Raw genomic sequence first — 17,569 nt, forward strand, 5'->3', positions numbered from 1 at the left:
GATCTTAGAGAATCACAGACATTAGAGCTTGAGGAGGTCACAGAGGCATCTACCTGGATAATCTCCATTTATAAAAAATCCATTAAAAATAAAAGGCTTTCATGACAGCACAGAAAGAAATATTGAAGAAAACACTACCCCTTGTGCCAATCGATTCCCAAAACTCCAGGGGAAATTATTATCCTTGTTAATGGTGAGAAACTGAACCCCAGAGCAACTCAATAACCTGTAAAGAGCAGGCAGTGGCAGCAGCAGAAGTGAAAGGCACAATGCACTCCACAAAGGCCAGCCTGGATAAAACAACCTCAGTTAAGAACAGCTGGATGGAAAAGTCTACATCAAACTTTCTACTTTCAGTCCAGTAAATTCTGGGAAAAGTTTAAAAATCCTTAAGAATCCAAAGAGGCCAGAAACATTAGGGAGGAGAAAAGGCGGCTGAGGGAGCTGGGAAAGGGGCTGAGCCTGGAGCAAAGGAGGCTCAGGGGGGACCTTGTGGCTCTGCACAAGTCCCTGACAGGAGGGGGCAGCCGGGGGGGTCGGGCTCTGCTCGCAGGGAACAGGGACAGGAGGAGAGGGAACGGCCTCAGGCTGGGCCAGGGGAGGCTCAGGTTGGATATTGGGAAAATTTATTCTGCAAAAGGATTTTCAGCCACTGGAAGGGGCTGCCCAGGGCAGTGGTGGAGTCCCCATTCCTGGAGGGATTTAAAATCCATGTGGATGTGGCACTTGGGGACATGGGGCAGTGGTGGCCTTGGCAGTGCTGGCTTGAACTCAACCTTTTCCAACCTTAAGAATTCCATGACTCCATGACAGTGGGCCTGGAAGAGGGAAGGATTTGGCTAATTACTCACCCAGAGGCTGCCAGCATCCCACGCTGGGTGATGCAGCAGCAGGCACGACACTGATTTTATTACCTGCCTGTCAAGTCACATCTCAGTCGTGCACTAAGCTCTAATCTGTTCTCCAGACACTTAATTCACCAAAGATGCTTCTAATAAAAAGTGAACTCAGCTGCTCTCCAAAGCCTTTTCTCATCATTCCAGCAGATAGGATGCAAATTCTGTGCTATCAAATACTTATGAACCCTTGGCACTCCCTTCTCTTCGAGATGCCGGGGTTTTTTCAACTCTCAGCAACAACAGCTCAGCCAGAGATAGAAGCGAAGTGGCAAACGCATTTATTTCTGATCATTTAAGGAATTTTTGATAAAACTCAGAAGAGCTGTAGTGTCTGTGCTGTTAAGCTCAGGAAAGTGAAATCTGGCAGACAAGTACACTCAGGTCACAGTAAATACTCAGTTTCTCGTGAAATTCAATCCCTGTACAGCCCAATTATACCCAGAGAGCAGCCCAGGCTGGAGACAGGCAGAGACGCCTCATTTACCTGCGAGCTCCAGGGAGCTCCAACTTCCCAGTCTCTACTGAGTCACTGATGCAGGCAGACAAGACTGAAAAGCAGATTTGAAGCAGAATTTCCAGGCTGAGGTACTGAGAACCATGGACACATCCATTTTGCTACAGTCAGTCCCAGGTACTGCATCCACAAGTGAGTGAACAGAAATGTGTGTGTATATAGATATTTTTAAGGGGAAAAAGCCCCCCACTGAAGAGGTATCACCATAACAACGGCTTTGTGCTTAGCAAGAGGCTGAAACCCACAAAAACCACAAGACATATAAATATTAACAAGAGTGATGTGACTTCCCAGATGGTGAATTAAGTATGCAGAGGTGGCTTGGTTTCTTCAATCACCTGGTTTTTAAAAGCTTTCTGCAGGCCTACTTTTGTTTCAAGAGAGAGCAAGTCCATTTTAGAGAGTCATGGCATGCTTTGGGTTGGAAGGGACATCAAAGACCATCTCATTCCATGGGCAGGGACACCTTCCATAGACCAGGCTGCTCCAAGTCCCATCCAAGCTGGCACTGAATTTTTCCAGGAATATCCCTCTAACTCATTTTATGGTAACACTGAAGGCAACCCGTGCTCAGGATACTTACCCAGGTTGTACCACATGTCCCTGATCTCAAACCCAATCTGCCTTCTCATGTCCCCGTACCTTAAAAAGGAAAACAAAACCAGCATTAAAACAAAACAACTCTAAGACCTACGAGCAGCCAAATCTCATTTCAAAATCAGATTCACAGCACCCAAAAAGAGAAGAAATTCCAGAACAGGTTCTCAAATCAGTCCCACCCTACTAAGATTACTTGGCTCACCCTCACCAGCTCAGCAATGCATCTGTAAACATCAAAATTTGGAGAAAAAGGGTTTCCAGCCTCAACAATTCCAACAATCCATGGTCCCAGGCAGGGGTGGGAGCTCATTCACCACCAACCCTGCCCCAAAGCTGGCGGCACCAACATCTCCCATCTCCCATCAGGGTCAGTTTTGCATTCCCCTCCCTCTCCACGTGAACACCAGGGAAGCTTTAATGAGTGGAAATCATCCTAATGCCTTCATTAACGATGGGATGAGAACCATAACGAGCTCCAAGGATGCATTTGCTACATGGAATATTTGCAAGTTAAAGATCATTACTTAAATAACACGATGAGCAAAACTGTAATATCTGGCAACTTGTGGGATTTCTGGGGGATAATAGTGAGACACCCTGTCATTAATATGGATTAAAGAGAATCTTCTGCATCATTAAGAATCTGTTATTATCTAATGCTTAAATGCAATGTTTAGCAAAACCTACAAATTACAATAATTAAATTTTAATTATTAAATATTTGATGTTTTAATTGAAATATACATTTAAAAAGATGGGTGAGTGTGATATGGAATTAACTGATTAATTATATCCCTTTCGACACAGAAGTGCCTTCACACAGCAATGAAAGTGCCTCCAGACCATGCACTTATTGCACCTTGAAGAATTTATTGTCTTGATTCCTGTCTCCAAAACATGATTAAACTGAAAATAACAATTTGCAAATTCATTATAAACAAAGATATACAATTTAGCAAACTTTATTAAGCAACCACTTCAAATGACTTAATCTATTTACTTCTATTAGCAGTGAGAAATGCCTGTTGATTCCTGGAATTCCTTCAGCGAGATAAACTGCTCTGTTTAATATAAAAATCACTCCAAGAAAATTTGTGCCCATGGTTCCCATTCTGACAAATAGGAATTATCAGCCCACAAATGTATTTCACAGCAATTTCCAGCCCAATTACAGCTCAGCTGTTGGCTCTTTGTTCAGGTCAGGAGTTTGATTCCAACTGAAATGCTCACAAAGGTGCTCACTAACACTGGGCAGAGAGAGCAAAGGGATTCTAAATTTAATTAAATAAAATTTACCTGCAACACCATCTTGATTTCCTTAAATAAAATATATCTGGCTCTGCAATATCAGCTCAATTTCCTTAAAAAACCTTTATCTATAATGTTATTTCTGGTATTTATAGCACAAGCCCCAAACCCTGAGCTCTGCTTGACACCACTTTTCCTCTGAACTGGTAAATATTCCTGTTTTATCAAGGAAGCCCCACGAGCCACAGGCAGAGCAGATCCTACAGTGCTTTAAAATTCTCTTTCAAGGCTCAGGTAGAGCACAGCTTCCAAAGGAAATACCTCAAAACTCAGGAGGGAGTGGTGGAGTTTGCAGGGCAAAACTTGGCTCACAAAAAAAGGGATGGGATGTGGAGCCCTTCCTGAATTTTCTGGTCAAACCCTAAAAGCCACACAAGCAAAAAGCCCTTAAAATCAAGTCACTGCAGCAGTGATGAACTGTCCCCATTCTCCCTGGGATTTCTCCTATCATAATAATAGACAGAAAGGCCTGAATTGGGAAGGTGAAGGGACACAAAATACATTTGCTCTCTCTGTATAGACATATTTTATTTATTGTACACACCAGGAGCTTGAGCTGTGCTTGTTCAAGGAATCACAGCTTGGAAATTCCCCATTTTTGCCACCTCACTGGCTGTGGGAACACCCTGCTTTTGTAGCTGCTCTTCCCAAATATCATGCCACAGAAAAAGAATCCATACACTCTAAAATCACAAAGCTGGCTCTTTTCAGAGCTTGGTGTTTAGCTAAGTGATAATAAGGTCACTACTATGGAACACCAATAAAAAGCAGGAGAAAAATCAACGGGACAAGGGGAAAATGGCCTCAAGCTGTGCCAGGGGAGATTGAATTGGAGAGTAGGGAAAATTTCCTCACTCAGAGGGTGGTCAGGCACTGGAACTGGTTGCTCAGGTGGAGTCCCCATCCCTGGAGGGATTTAAAAGCTGTAAGGATGTGGCACTTGGCACCATGGGGCAGTGGTGGCCTTGGTTGGACTCCATGATCTTTTCCACCCTTAATCACTCTATTTAAACAAAATCTTCATGTTCCACTCTTATTTCCAGGCTTTTTTCCCCTCTTTTGACAGCTTTCCTTTGCTGTGGGATTCAGACCAGCAGCGGGGTGGTTGGAGGCAGGGAATGTAACCCCTTAGAACCAGGAAAGCACACAGGGCTGCACTTATCCCAAGCCATCCTTCAGGGACAGCACAGTGCAAGTGGCTGGAGCGACCAAAACTCCCTCTAAAAGGTCACCAGGGATTAAACAAAAAAGAGCGGACGTAAAATGAGATTAAAAGAAGCACAAAGCTCAAGTGATTTTGAAATGCAGTTTTATAACATGTTAACACTTCCAAGAACCTTGACTTTCTGAACATCCTACAGCAGCAAACACTGTCTCCATCAGTAACGAAGGGGGAAATTCAGATCCTGATCCCAGGGCAGAAACACACACAACACTTGATTCATGTTTTTCAACCCAACCTTTCATTATCCCCTGATTGCATCTCAATTTGAATAGACTGAGCTAAGAAATTAACCTGAAATTATGGCAATAGACCTCGAGTTCTTGGCCATGATTGAGATGACGAGCAGGACTTACTTGTTAAGGATTTTTGCTCTTTTAGCACTCGAAAAATTCTCCAGTTGTAAAGATTCTTGTGTGAGAAAAGCAACAGCCAGGTGGAAGTAGTTGTTCCAGAGCTGAAAGCCCCCAAAATGACAAGAAGAGATTCCATTAATTCTCTGCAATGTTTCTCTACACACCTACAAAACAACTTAGAAGTCTCTGAATTATGCACATAAATATTTAAAGGAGAAAAGAGCAGACACCACAGAGATGGTGTTTCTTGATAAATTCTTAATACATCTCCTCGTTGCCTTTATGTTTCCAACAAATGTTTCCCAGCTACAAATCCCAATTCTTTGTGTTCTGATGATTCAAGCAGAATCCCAACCCAAACCCCGCTGTGGTTCTGTGATTCCATGACAAGACACACAAGCCAGGAATGGATCACAACAGCTGCTGAGCCTGGAATGGCTTCACTGGGATAACTGGGGTTCACACTGACAAATAAACCCACCAAAACTACGTGTTCAGGGCAGAAATTTATCACATTAATATCATTTATTCCATTAAAACGGGGAGTTTTTTCTTACCTGTAACTCAAAGTTGGCTTGATCAAGGAATTTTTTGTTTAGCATATCTGCATACTGATTAATTGCTCGCAGGAAGACTCTGAAAGATCAAGAGAAAATTACATAATTACACACTCTTCTGGGGTACCTTTGTATATTTGGCATCCCAATTAGACACAAAATCTGAGTCTGTCTGGAAAGTGAAATTTGAGGCTGTAACTTGAAAAGCAGGGTGATCTCACCACTGGTAAGTGTACAGAATTCTATGCAGATGTTCTCCAAATTAATCAAGTAAATTAGCATATGTAGAAACAGAGGGAATGTTTGGGATAAAATCACTTCTCTTTAAAGTATCTTTTCATAATCAAGAGATCATTAAAAATTCAGCTTATTAGCTCTATATATATATTTATTTTAAAGTTACAGTCTTGTATCTAACCCAGACCTGCAACTGGTTGTATTTTAACTTTAGGGTCAAGAAAAACACGTTTTTAAACATATGAGGCAAAAAGATTTCCACTTCTGGCACAATAGAAATGCTGCTGAAGGACAATCTTTAAAACATTGTTCACTGCTCTACTTCCAAGATGCTAATTCAGTACCCACTGTAGTTTATGGAGTTTCTAAAATGCTTCTTAAATTGCAAAAGGAGTTGGCCTGACAAGCTTGAAAGAGAAAACCAAATGGCACAGGAGAAGTAGGGCACTACATATTCATGGTGCTGAAAAATAAATGTATTATTCCTTGGTAGCCTGATCTCCATTTTCAAAACAAACACGAGATTCCCCCTGCAAACTTGAAATTTATGCTGTGCAGCTGCCAGCTAATGCCCAGACAAATGAGCTTCTCTTTGGAGCAGGCTGGGGGAGAGATTTGTGTCTCCTCAGAGTCTCAAAAATGACGAAAACTCCTCCTGACATGTACTGGGTTTGTTTTTTCCCCATCCCAAAACCAATCTTGAAAAAGGAAGTTTGCTACTGCAAATAAAAAAGCTGATTTTCCTCCAGGCTGGCAAAAAAAAAAAAAAAAAAAAAAAAAAAAAGCCAGATTTAACACAAACCAGCTAGAAAGGATTTGTACTATATTTAAGATACTTTTAAGATACTTAACGATCTCTCCTGGAAAAAAAAATAATATTTAGCTGAAGGTTTGGTATCCAAGAGAAATTAAATCTCCAGAAAACACGTGGGCAACATGATGGCAAGAGACATTATTTTTATTTATTTATTTATTTATTTATTTATTTATGGGCAACCTGTTGCCAAGAGATTATTTCTGTATGTATTGATGCATTTATATAAATGGATAAAGGCATCAGGATGCTAAGAGAGGTCATTTATTTATTTATAGATTGAAATAAATTAATAAAGGAAAAAAAATCCGATGCTATTGGGATGGATCTGTAGTGTAAGGTCAGATCATCCCCCTGGCAGAATTATGGAGGAGACAGAAAGGATCCAAATGGGAAAACTAAAATTAAATTTAGAAAGGAAAACACAGAAAAAAAATTAAAACATGAAAGCATACATAAAATATAAGCAACTATACATAAAAATCAAGTACATACATATATGCAGGTGTGTTTTATAATATTCTTCTTTATAACTGAGACGACAGAGACATCTCTGCTCTTGCACCCAGCACAGCCAAGGAGAAATTTCAGCACTTCAGCCCACATTCAGCATCTTTGGCAGTGTTTTGGGAAAGCAGTTCATTAGGAGATTTTACAAATGAGCTGAATCCAGCACACAAATTAACACACTGCCCTGCTCCAAAATATGTGTATTTGAGATCTGTGATTCAGTTACTGAGCTGCAGCACACACTAAGGTTGAGACCCAAGTTATCTGTGTGATCAGACAACCTGCAGTTTTATCCTCTGCCTTCTCCCTGCTTCGCTTTGTGCTTCTGAAGGCTGATAATACAATGGGCTCTGTAAATCTTCCCCAGAATTTAACATGGTACAGGGGCCATCCAAGGCTGCTTCCCTCATGGAGATAAAAATGCTTCCAACTCAGGCAGGACTGCGCCTACAACTTAATTATGCTGCCTCAAGACATCACTGTAATGTATTCAATCTACTCCATCTAATTAAGCTTTGGCACAATCTCATTACTTTATATACCATTAGTTTTCTTTAAATTGTAACTCTCATTCTTCCCTTATATTAATTCCATTGAATACCAACAAAGAACAAATAATACAAATTCTGCTGTATTTGCCACTGGAAAAGGAGCAGAGCACAGAACATGTGTTCAACTGGAGCTGGAATTAAACAACCCCTGGGCATCAGGGGGGTTTAGGAAGCCAGGAATTCCTCCAATTTCCATAAAGGAACATCCAAAGGAGGGATGGAGAGATTTAATGTTAATTTTTGAGTTATTCAAGTCCCAATTTATTTTTGATTTCATTTGATCAATCCTTCTGTGACTGGACAAAACACTTCCTAACATAGGTCAGTGGAAAAATCCCAGTGACAGTCAGCAGAACATCATCATCCTCATTACTATTATTATTACTATTATTTTTATTATTTTTACTTCTTCTTCTTCTACTACTACTCCCCCTACTACTGCTACTACTATTACTACTATTATTATTACAGTCTATCTTCATTTGCAAATCGAATGTCATGGCAAACCTCACAGCACTTTTCAAGATATTTTAGCACCTCCAGTGCCAAGAGCAACAGCAACATTAAGAAGATTTTTATCCAATGAAGTTAATTTTAAAAAGATAGATATTAAAATATTGGCAATAAGAAGTATCAAGTTGTAAGATCACTACTCTGAAGAGAGAATTTCAATAGTAAAAAATTGTGCTGGATGGATTCTTGGCTGTAACCTGGGCAATGCTTTGTTATCACCTGGGAAGTTGCTGCAACTCATGAATATAAAAACGGTTCAGGTTTATGCCCAAATAAAAATTGAAAGAGGAAGCAGAAATATTTTATCATTCCAGGTGTTAGTTAAATCCTCCTCCTCCTCCAAAGCAGGTCCTGACAATTTTCAGTAACTTCACTGTCAAAAGTTAGAGAAAATGGAAAATGCAGTGAAAAGTGGCTCTTCAGAGTAAGTGGAATTAACCCAAAAGCAGCAGCTCTGTACTGAAGAAGAAAGAAATTGGCTGCTGGAACAGTCTCAAGGATAAAAGGTGGACATGGACATCACTGGGCCAAGAGACAAATAATCAAAACCCTCGGATGGAGAGCATCCCTTGCAGTGCCAGCCCTTATCTCGCTGTAACTAATAACGAAGATTGGCTCCCAGTTGTGTGTGCATAAAAAGAAGTGCTCTTCTTGAAATTCACTTTCAATGAACAAAAGAATTTATTATCCATGTCAGGAAGAGCCACTGAAGTTAAACTTTGAAAAAGGGAGAAGTTCAGAGCCTGGAACCCAACACAATGGGCTCTGCTGCCGTTTAAGACAACAAAACCTAATCCGAATGTATTGGGAAAGATTTGTGAGACAAAAGACTTTATCAACCCAATTAAAAGAAGGAAATTAACATTTCCTATGATGTGATTGGAATAGAAGGAATATGATTACAGAAGGGAGTCACTTCAGGATATGTGGAAGAGAGGAAGGCATAAAAATCTACCAAAGAATGAAATCAGCACCCGGGACAGAGGAGGTTTGTGTGTGAGCGCTGGGGATGGGGGGTGGGAATGGCTCCAAGGGCATCCACAGATTTCTGTTGTCTCTTCTGTTGCAGTCTGATCCTCTGAGGCAGGGACTGTCCTCTTATTCTGTGTTTAGAGACCTTCCACAGACCAGAATCAGAATCATTTTGCTTGGATGGGACCTGAAAGTTCACCCAGTGCCAGCCCTGCCATGGGCAGGGACACCTCCCACTGTCTCAGGCTGCTCCAGCCCCAATGTCCAGCCTGGCCTTGGGCACTGCCAGGGATCCAGGGGCAGCCCCAGCTGCTCTGGGCACCCTGTGCCAGGGCCTGCCCACCCTCCCAGGGAACGATTCCTTCCCAGTATCCCATCCAGCCCTGCCCTCTGGCACTGGGAAGCCATTTCCCCTTTTTTCTGGTCACTCCAGGCCCTTGTCCCAAATCTCTCTCCAGCCCTCTTGAAACCCCTGAGACAGACCTTAAGGTCTCCCCAAAGCCTTTTCTGTGTCACCAGGATTTTTGGTATTTCATCCCTGTTTATGCATTTCCTGACCAGACACCTGTATCAGCTCTCCGTGACCCAGCAGGAACAGTGAGCTGCCCACCAGCTTTTCAGGGTGACACAGAAGTACAGCTGAGAGCTCAGGTGAGAGAAGCCAGGGAAAAGGAGATGGAAGAAAGCACGGCAGAGGTCAGCATTAGGAAATAAAGGTTATAAAAAGCAGAAATTCTCAAAAAACCAAACCAAAAGCCAGGTTAGCCAGTCTCAGTGTTCTGCTTGGGTACATCCACCTTGCCCTGCCTTAGGCAGGGTTAACTGCTTCCGTAATTTCTCCCCATTCGTGGCTCTCACTCCAGAGTTAAGCCATCCAGGAATGTGCTGCTGGTTCAGGAACTACCTTCAATTGCAACTCCTGATTTCTGGGAATGTTTCCTGTTACTGATTATCACCCACTAGGCCCATAGGTGCTTAAGTGGTTTGTGGATGCAGAGATTGCTTCTCCAAACAAATCGAAAATGAATGGTTCGATTCCGGAGTTTTCCAAAAGGTCCTTTATTCTCTCCAAACAACCTCACTGCCTCCAGGAGGCTGGGAACATACATCAAATCCTGACTTCCAGTGGCAATTGTAAATGAAGGAGGGACAGAGGGATTCGATTTATAAATGGAACAGGAGTCATTGCGCCAAACAACTCATTTTTTTTTTAGCTCTTTCTCAGGTTCAGTCGCTTTTTATTGCACCATTCTCCCTCCTAATTAGTCAAGTGCCCTGATTTGCTCATGTTTAAAAAGATTCTGTGCCCCCTTTTCTCTCACTCAGCTTCTCACATGGTGGGAAGCTCCAGGAGCTGAGGAAAGCTGGGTGCAGGATGCTGCAGCACACCTCTCCCAGCAGGTAACACACATCCAACTGCCTCTGCAGAAACACTGCTCTGGAGAAATCATCTACAGAGAAATATTAAAAAAGTGAAAATATTTTTACAGCCTATGCTATTTGGCACGTTATTTAGTTAGCTCCACTACCCAGGGATTTGGATTTACACTGTGAGTGTTCATGCAAAATATTTCTGACAGGAAAACAAGAAACAATGCAAAATAGGAATGTCCTCCCCACTATTTTTCCTTAAGCAAACATCCAAAAAAAAAAAAAAAAAAAGAAGAAAAAAGAATGAACAAATGACTTCCTTAATGGCAGAATCATTATCTCAACAAGAATACACAGATACATCTTAAAATAATTTTGGTTTAGCTGATAATTTGATAAAAGAGAGGGAATTTGGAGTGAGGTTCTAAAAGGCACTGTTATGATGTCATTTCAGTTAATTTAGATGGAAGGATAATGAGTGCTTTATTCCAGCTCATCACATCCTGCCCATCGCCATGCTCTCCATGCCTGAGCTCCTGCTTCTCTGGGAGACAAATTCCATGTGCTCAGATGAGACAGACTCCTCTTACCGTGTCAGGCCGTGTGGGAAACAACAGCCCCAGACCTGGAAATCCCAGTGCAGATCCCAAACCCGAGCAAACGCTCAGGGAGGCACGAACAGCACAGCAGAGGCTCCTCTGAACAGCCCTCACCTCAAACACCTCCACTGCCTCTGCAACACCTCCTTCTTGCAAAGCAAGGTTTTAAACAGCTTTTTTCTTAATTAGGAATTAAAAAAAGAAATTTTCCCTGGTATTCAACCTGAGCCTGCCCTGGCCCAGCCTGAGGCCGTTCCCTCTCCTCCTGTCCCTGTTCCCTGCCAGCAGAGCCCGACCCCCCGGCTGCCCCCTCCTGTCAGGGAGTTGAGCAGAGCCACAAGGTCCCCCCTGAGCCTCCTTTGCTCCAGCCTGAGCCCCTTTCCCAGCTCCCTCAGGAACTCTCCAGCCCCTTCCCAGCTCCATTCCCTTCCCTGGACACGCTCCAGCCCCTCCATGTCTGTCTTGTTGAGAAGGATCCAAAACTGCCTCCAGAATTTGAGGTGCCTCACCAGTGTCTCACCATAAAAGAAACTCAAAGTTATTTAATGACTCAGCCTGAAGGTATCTTTGCATCTCTCCTATTTTTCTGCTTTCCCAAACTTTCTTTCTTTTCTTTTCCTCTTCAGCTGCCTTTGCACCTCCAGGCCTGCCAGCTGCCCACCACCAACGATGGTTTCCAAAATTAATTTCATTTAACACATCTTTATATTTACACATCCCTGCCCAGCCCATTTCTTTCTCTTAAAAAACATTTTTTAAGTGTTTAAAAGAGTCCTTGCAACATCCTCTAATTCAGCAGGATAAGAGCAGTCAAAACTTAAAAAAAAGAAAAAAACCGAAACTAAGTCCTTGATCATTCACCGTCTTTTGAATTACAATTCCTGGACTGAGGATGATAATAGCAGAGAGTAATCCCAAAGAAGACTTGCTACTAAATACCCACATTAGCATAATCTCCTCATAATGCCTGCTCCACACCAGCACAGGTGCTCCACGTCACTTCATTAACCTATTTTCTAACAAATATTTCAGCCCTGGCTTTAGCACATTATCTCTAATCACTGATAGCTCTCCCCTCATTTGTATTCCAGGCCCTGCGTCCTCTAAAACAAAGGGGACAGATGAATGAAAAATAACTGAGTTACAAAACTGAAGGACAAACTTGTGGGCTGACTACCAACACCCAGGGCCCTGCAAGAGGTACAGTGGATTGTTTTTCCAAGGTGCCTCTGGAGCAGCTGCTCAGGGCTGTGTCCAGGTGGGCTTTGAGTCTCTCCAAGGATTGGATCTGACTGCTCTCGCTCTCCTTCTCCTTTCTTGACTACGTGTCTGAGGTCTCAGCTGTGGTTTTTGGATGACTTGGAGTGCAGGAGAGAAGAAGCTTTAGCCTTCTATCCTCTTTCCCAAAGCAAATTTGCCTCCTGGTATTTTATCTAAGATGTAACTCCATGGATAGAACTGTCTGCACTCCATTTTAGCACTAGAGAATTTTATGGCAGAGTAATAAAAGCTTGGAAATTGCGTTTTCTAATGGAAATGCTAGCAGACAATTTCATTTAGAAGTTTTTAGCTAACGCTACAATGCTGGCAAAGCAGCATCTCTTGCAAGTGGACAGCGTTACTATTCCTCTACTCAGAAGTTAATATTCCAAAGAAAGCAGATTTGCTGAATTCCAGAAGACTTTCTATTGTGGCAGTTGGCAAAAACTCACAGCAGAGCTTGTAATTTCAAACAAATGTAATTTGTTGTAGTGCTGCTGGAAGGGATCTCTGCCATCAGGTGAGTTATTAAACAAGCATTTCATTGTAGTGCAATGCTGCATAAAACGCAGAAAGCCTTTGCTGGGAACACCAATCATCACCTTCCCCTCTGGAAACATCAGAATCCCAGACTGCTTTGGGTGGGAAGGGACCTCAAAGAACACCTTGTTCCAATCCCCCTGCCAGGGACACCTCCCACTGTCCCAGGCTGCTCCAAGCCCCAATGTCCAGCCTGGCCTTGGGCACTGCCAGGGACCCAGGGGCAGCCCCAGCTGCTCTGTGCCAGAGCCTCTCCACCCAACTTGTCACCTCAGTTCTTGCTTTGACTTTATTTTACACGGGAATCCAACCACTTTTTGCAGTGGTAAAAATCAAGAAAGCAGATGTTTTTTCACTGTTGCACTGCTTTTCACACAAACATTCAGTCCAGAAAGAGAAATAATTCCAAGAGAAGTAATTCATGGAAAGGTTGGGAAAGGACATCACAGGGAAATTTTCCTGCAAAGCGTGGAAGTTCTGGCTGAACTTGGCAAAATGTTTTCAGATACTTGACAGTGCCTCACGGTTTGCAGCAGGGGAACCTCCCTTGCTCAGTGCTGACAGCACTGTCCTCTGCTCCTTCCCCATTTCCATGGATACTGGAGGTGATTAAGGCCACTTTAGCTACTTATGGATAAATCAATAGAATTGATCTGCTGCATTTCAAATTATTTGGCATTCTCATCCATCTTGCCATCAACTGGGAAGACAACTGCACCTGGCTAAACAAACATCATGATGTTGCTCGGAGAAGAATCTCCCATTTTTTCCAGCGGGTATTTAATTTATCAAATTCCACCAGAGAATAGTAATGAGGAAAAAGAAAGCAATCTGCAAATGGTGTCCAAAGGCTGTGTTATCACCTCTTCACTGCTGGGGTCACCAATCAGGTCTGTTCAGAAATTCCATTTGCTGGAGTTTCCCCCAAAATGTGAAGCTCATTCTGATGGCAGAAACTTTCCATGGGAGCTGAATTATCCCTACGCCTTACCACGACTTTTATTTTCTAACACGAGCAATCACAAGCACAGAGACACTGCCCAGGAGAGCTGAGCCTTCACAAAACTGGGATCCATCTCCCAGCAGACACATGCAAGAAGAGACTCCCTGGCAAGAGGTTAAAATGTGATTTCTTGTAAGAGATGAGCGGGATAAACGGCAGCAGCTGCTCTGCTCGGCTGTGCCACGGCTGCTTACGCGGCTGACAGCTTTGTGAAGAGAACGCTAATGCTGGCAATGTAAAAAAAAGTCTTGCTGGAGCTTTAGGTAAGCCTCTGTTTGGTCCAAAGGGTGGCTCTCAGATATTAAAGTGACACAAAACGTTTTAGGGAGGCAGTGGGGTGTGTGAAGGAGGGAGCCAAGCGAGACGGGAGCAGCGCTCGCCTCCTGTGCCGCTCCTGCCCGCCGCACTCTGCTATTAACCTACGCACAAGATCCCTGCTTTGCTCTTCTTCCCAGTTCTCCCTCAGCATCCCGCCTGATCCTTGCAGCAGTGAGACAGGAGTGGAATAAATGCTTCACCAGGATGCTTCAATACCTGGCAGTAATAGGAATCCTGCCAGTAACAGGAATCCCCCAGCACGATGGGAGCTCAGCCCCTCCGTGGTTCTGAGCAGGACTTCTGGCTCGTGTGGGAAGGGTTAAATCATCCTACACACTGAAACAGTCCCAGATGATCCAGCACAAAAATCAGCCTTGCAGGGCAGATAATACCATTGATAACGTGGGGTTTTCCTGTTCTAGGGGGACTGCAGGGCAGCAGAGGGACATTCCCAACCCCACAAGCAGATGCATTTGCAGCCTTTAGGCAGGGATCACACCAAGGTGTGGGGGGCTGCACTGCAGCCTCTGGGTGGGCTCAAGGCCAGGGAGGATTCGGTGCTGGCTTGGACATGCCAATCCTTCCTGGAATTTTACAGCTGGGGATTAGTTTGTGCCTGGTGAACTCAAAGCCTAAGAGGCAAACACAGTCGGGGTCACAAAAACACAGCCAAGTGTGTCATTGGGACAAAGGCCTGGATAAAAAGTGGTGTATATTAAACGAGTCATGAAATAGAATTGTGGGTGTAAATCCTTCCCTGGGAGGGTGGGCAGGCCCTGGCACAGGGTGCCCAGAGCAGCTGGGGCTGCCCCTGGATCCCTGGCAGTGCCCAAGGCCAGGCTGGACATTGGGGCTGGGAGCAGCCTGGGACAGTGGGAGGCGTCCCTGCCCATGGCAGAGGATGGGATGAGATGGGCTTTAAAGTCCCTCCCAACCCAAACCATTCTGGGATTCTATGAAATCAGGTTCTCTGCAATTTCTTTTATGCAATACTTTAATTTCACTCCCTCTGCTAATCCCAAGAAAGCTCTTTAAGCTACTAAATTATGCTGAATGGATAAATGACTTTTAAAACTACAGGAGATTCTCTGGCTTTTGAAATCCAAACAGTGCTGCAGCACAAAACTAAAATTTGATTTCTGACAGGTGAGTTTGAGACAGTGCAATAACCTCCAGGTACAGCTGCCCTTGGGTGAATCCTCACCTTCCCAAGGCAGAGCCATGAAAAAGTTTGCTTTAATGTGGACTCAGCAAGAAGTGAATTTCCAAAACTATGGAAGGTCTATTTGCTTGGAATTTGGGAATTACCCTTGCGTGGGAAGTTCCTGACTCCAGCAGCATTGCTGGACACCAGCACACTGGAGCACCATCAACCCCACAGTGCACACGGGGTAATGCAGTGCCAGGGAAGTTAATTCCAGCATGGGAATGGATTCCTGAGCCTCACAAGGACAGGACAACCAGGCAGTCCCTTCACACAAATCAATGCCCCTGGCCTGGTTCTCCCTCACTGGGGCAAAGTGGAGTTGGGCACAAGGCCCAAATAATATTTCTGCACCATTTCTACTCCTTTCATGTTCTCCCCTGGCCTGAATTACACAGTTTGGCTCTCTCTAGATGGACCATTTATAATGCCAGTGGCACTGAAAGCCAGCAGCTTCTCTGGGAGTAGACTGCAATTATTTGATGGGCTCATAGAAGCAAAAAGAACTTAAGTGGGGAAAAATTCAGATTAGTTCCGACAGGAGATTTTCTCACCCAGAAAACACAACCAAACCAAACATTCACAATGATTTTTTCACCCAGTGCTTGTGTACGGAGTAACACCTAAAGCCACCCTCATTTTACAGGATTATATTACAGAGTCCCAGAATGGTTTGGGTCAGAAGGGACCATGAAGAGCATCCCATTCCATGGGCAGGGACACCTTCCATAGCCCAGGCTGCTCCAAGCTCACCATTCCAGGATGTCTGTGCCACGGATTCTCCCTAAACCCACACACAATTCCTTCATCCTTGGCTTGAGTGAGGTTTGAGCAACAAGATCCACGTGAGACAGGCAGCAGTGCCTGGTCACTGAAAATTCAGTGTATCAGGAAAGCAGGGACTTACAAAGCTGGGAATGAGCTGAGCAGGGTGCAGGGACTAACATCGCGATGCAGAGGGATGCTGGCATCCAGTGACTCATGAAGGGCAAGGAAAAATCTGCTTTTCCAATGGATATTGATGCTTGTGCAGAGCAGATTTGCCAGAATTTTCAGCTCCATCTGCAGCAGGTATTATGGAAAGCTTGGCACCAGCCAGAAGTGATCTAGGCCAGCACTGATCAGTGGGATCAAAGGTTTATGTAAGGTAAAAAGCACCAACTCCTGGAGTTTTTCCAGAGGAACTAAAAGCAGAATGGCACACACAGGTCGTCCAGATTTTAAGTAATTCCATCTTTAACATCAGCAATACCCAGACATCGATCCCTGAAAACTGATCCCAAAGGACACTGAAAGTGGCAGCACAAAACCTGGGATAGAATTTATAGTGTTACAATCCAAAGTTCTAGTGTTACATGAGCCACACAAAAGCCTTCAAAAAGCTTGTATTTTTCATCACACCCAGAGGCCAAAGAGGTTTGAGAATCACTGCTGAGGAATTAGGGATTGATAAATTTGGGAATTAGCTTTTTCTTCCAGCTTTTCAGTTGAAAACAGTATTTTAAAAGAAAACATGCAATGAGTGTTTCACAAATTATAGCATAATATTTCATTTTTATACTTTTTTTTCCCAGAAGTGCCATCTGAGATATTTTTTCTCCATAATTTAAGAACTTTTTCCTTTTCTCTCACTTTTTTGGAATTAACAGCCTCTCCCCCTTGCTGTTTAGGTTGAGTCATTTAACTTTTACTGGGGAAAACAGTGAAAGGTTTTTTATTATCCTTTCTTTTTATTAAATCTATAACTACCTTAATATTAATTTTGCTGTATTAAAATTGGGAAATTCTCACTTTATTAATATTTAAGTTAGATGCTTCTTCTACCCACACACACAGCATTTAATGGTGCAAATGGGCCTCAAAAATTGTGATTTAGTCCAAGACACGGAGAATTAGATGATGACACCACTCCAGTGCTGTTCCTATAATAGGGAGTAAGTTCATTTAGGTGACATTCACAACAAAATATTTCATATTTTAATATACAATATTTTTATTCCCAAGGCATCATCAAATCTTTAAGAGCCAAATATCACTAAAAAGGGAGAAACAGAGACTTGTGCAGAGCCCTCCTGCAATTGAACTCTTCAAGTGTTGACATTTTCATCAGAAATTCCCTGATTTTCTTTAGGGAAGTTCCCAGATGGGGCCACAAGCACTGCTCAGAGCCTCTCACCTCTCATGGAATGAGCAAACAGAACTAATCTGCTTTCCATCAACC

At 43.2% G+C, this 17,569-nt stretch overlaps 1 protein-coding gene across 2 annotated transcripts in view; it reads right to left on the bottom strand.

Moving 5' to 3' along the window:
- The window catches only part of DOCK1 (dedicator of cytokinesis 1), a 265,620-nt gene that overhangs the window by 68,295 nt on the left and 179,756 nt on the right, over positions 1-17,569 (bottom strand). For both annotated transcript variants that reach the window (XM_048312102.1, XM_048312101.1), the window contains exons 30-32: positions 5,457-5,535; positions 4,900-5,000; positions 1,997-2,055 (exon numbers count right to left, since the gene is read on the bottom strand). In XM_048312102.1, coding sequence (XP_048168059.1) covers positions 1,997-2,055; positions 4,900-5,000; positions 5,457-5,535 — 239 coding nt within the window. The remainder of the gene's footprint in view (positions 1-1,996; positions 2,056-4,899; positions 5,001-5,456; positions 5,536-17,569) is intronic.

This window comes from Corvus hawaiiensis, chromosome 8 (genome assembly GCF_020740725.1).
Source record: "Corvus hawaiiensis isolate bCorHaw1 chromosome 8, bCorHaw1.pri.cur, whole genome shotgun sequence".
NCBI lineage: Eukaryota > Metazoa > Chordata > Aves > Passeriformes > Corvidae > Corvus > Corvus hawaiiensis.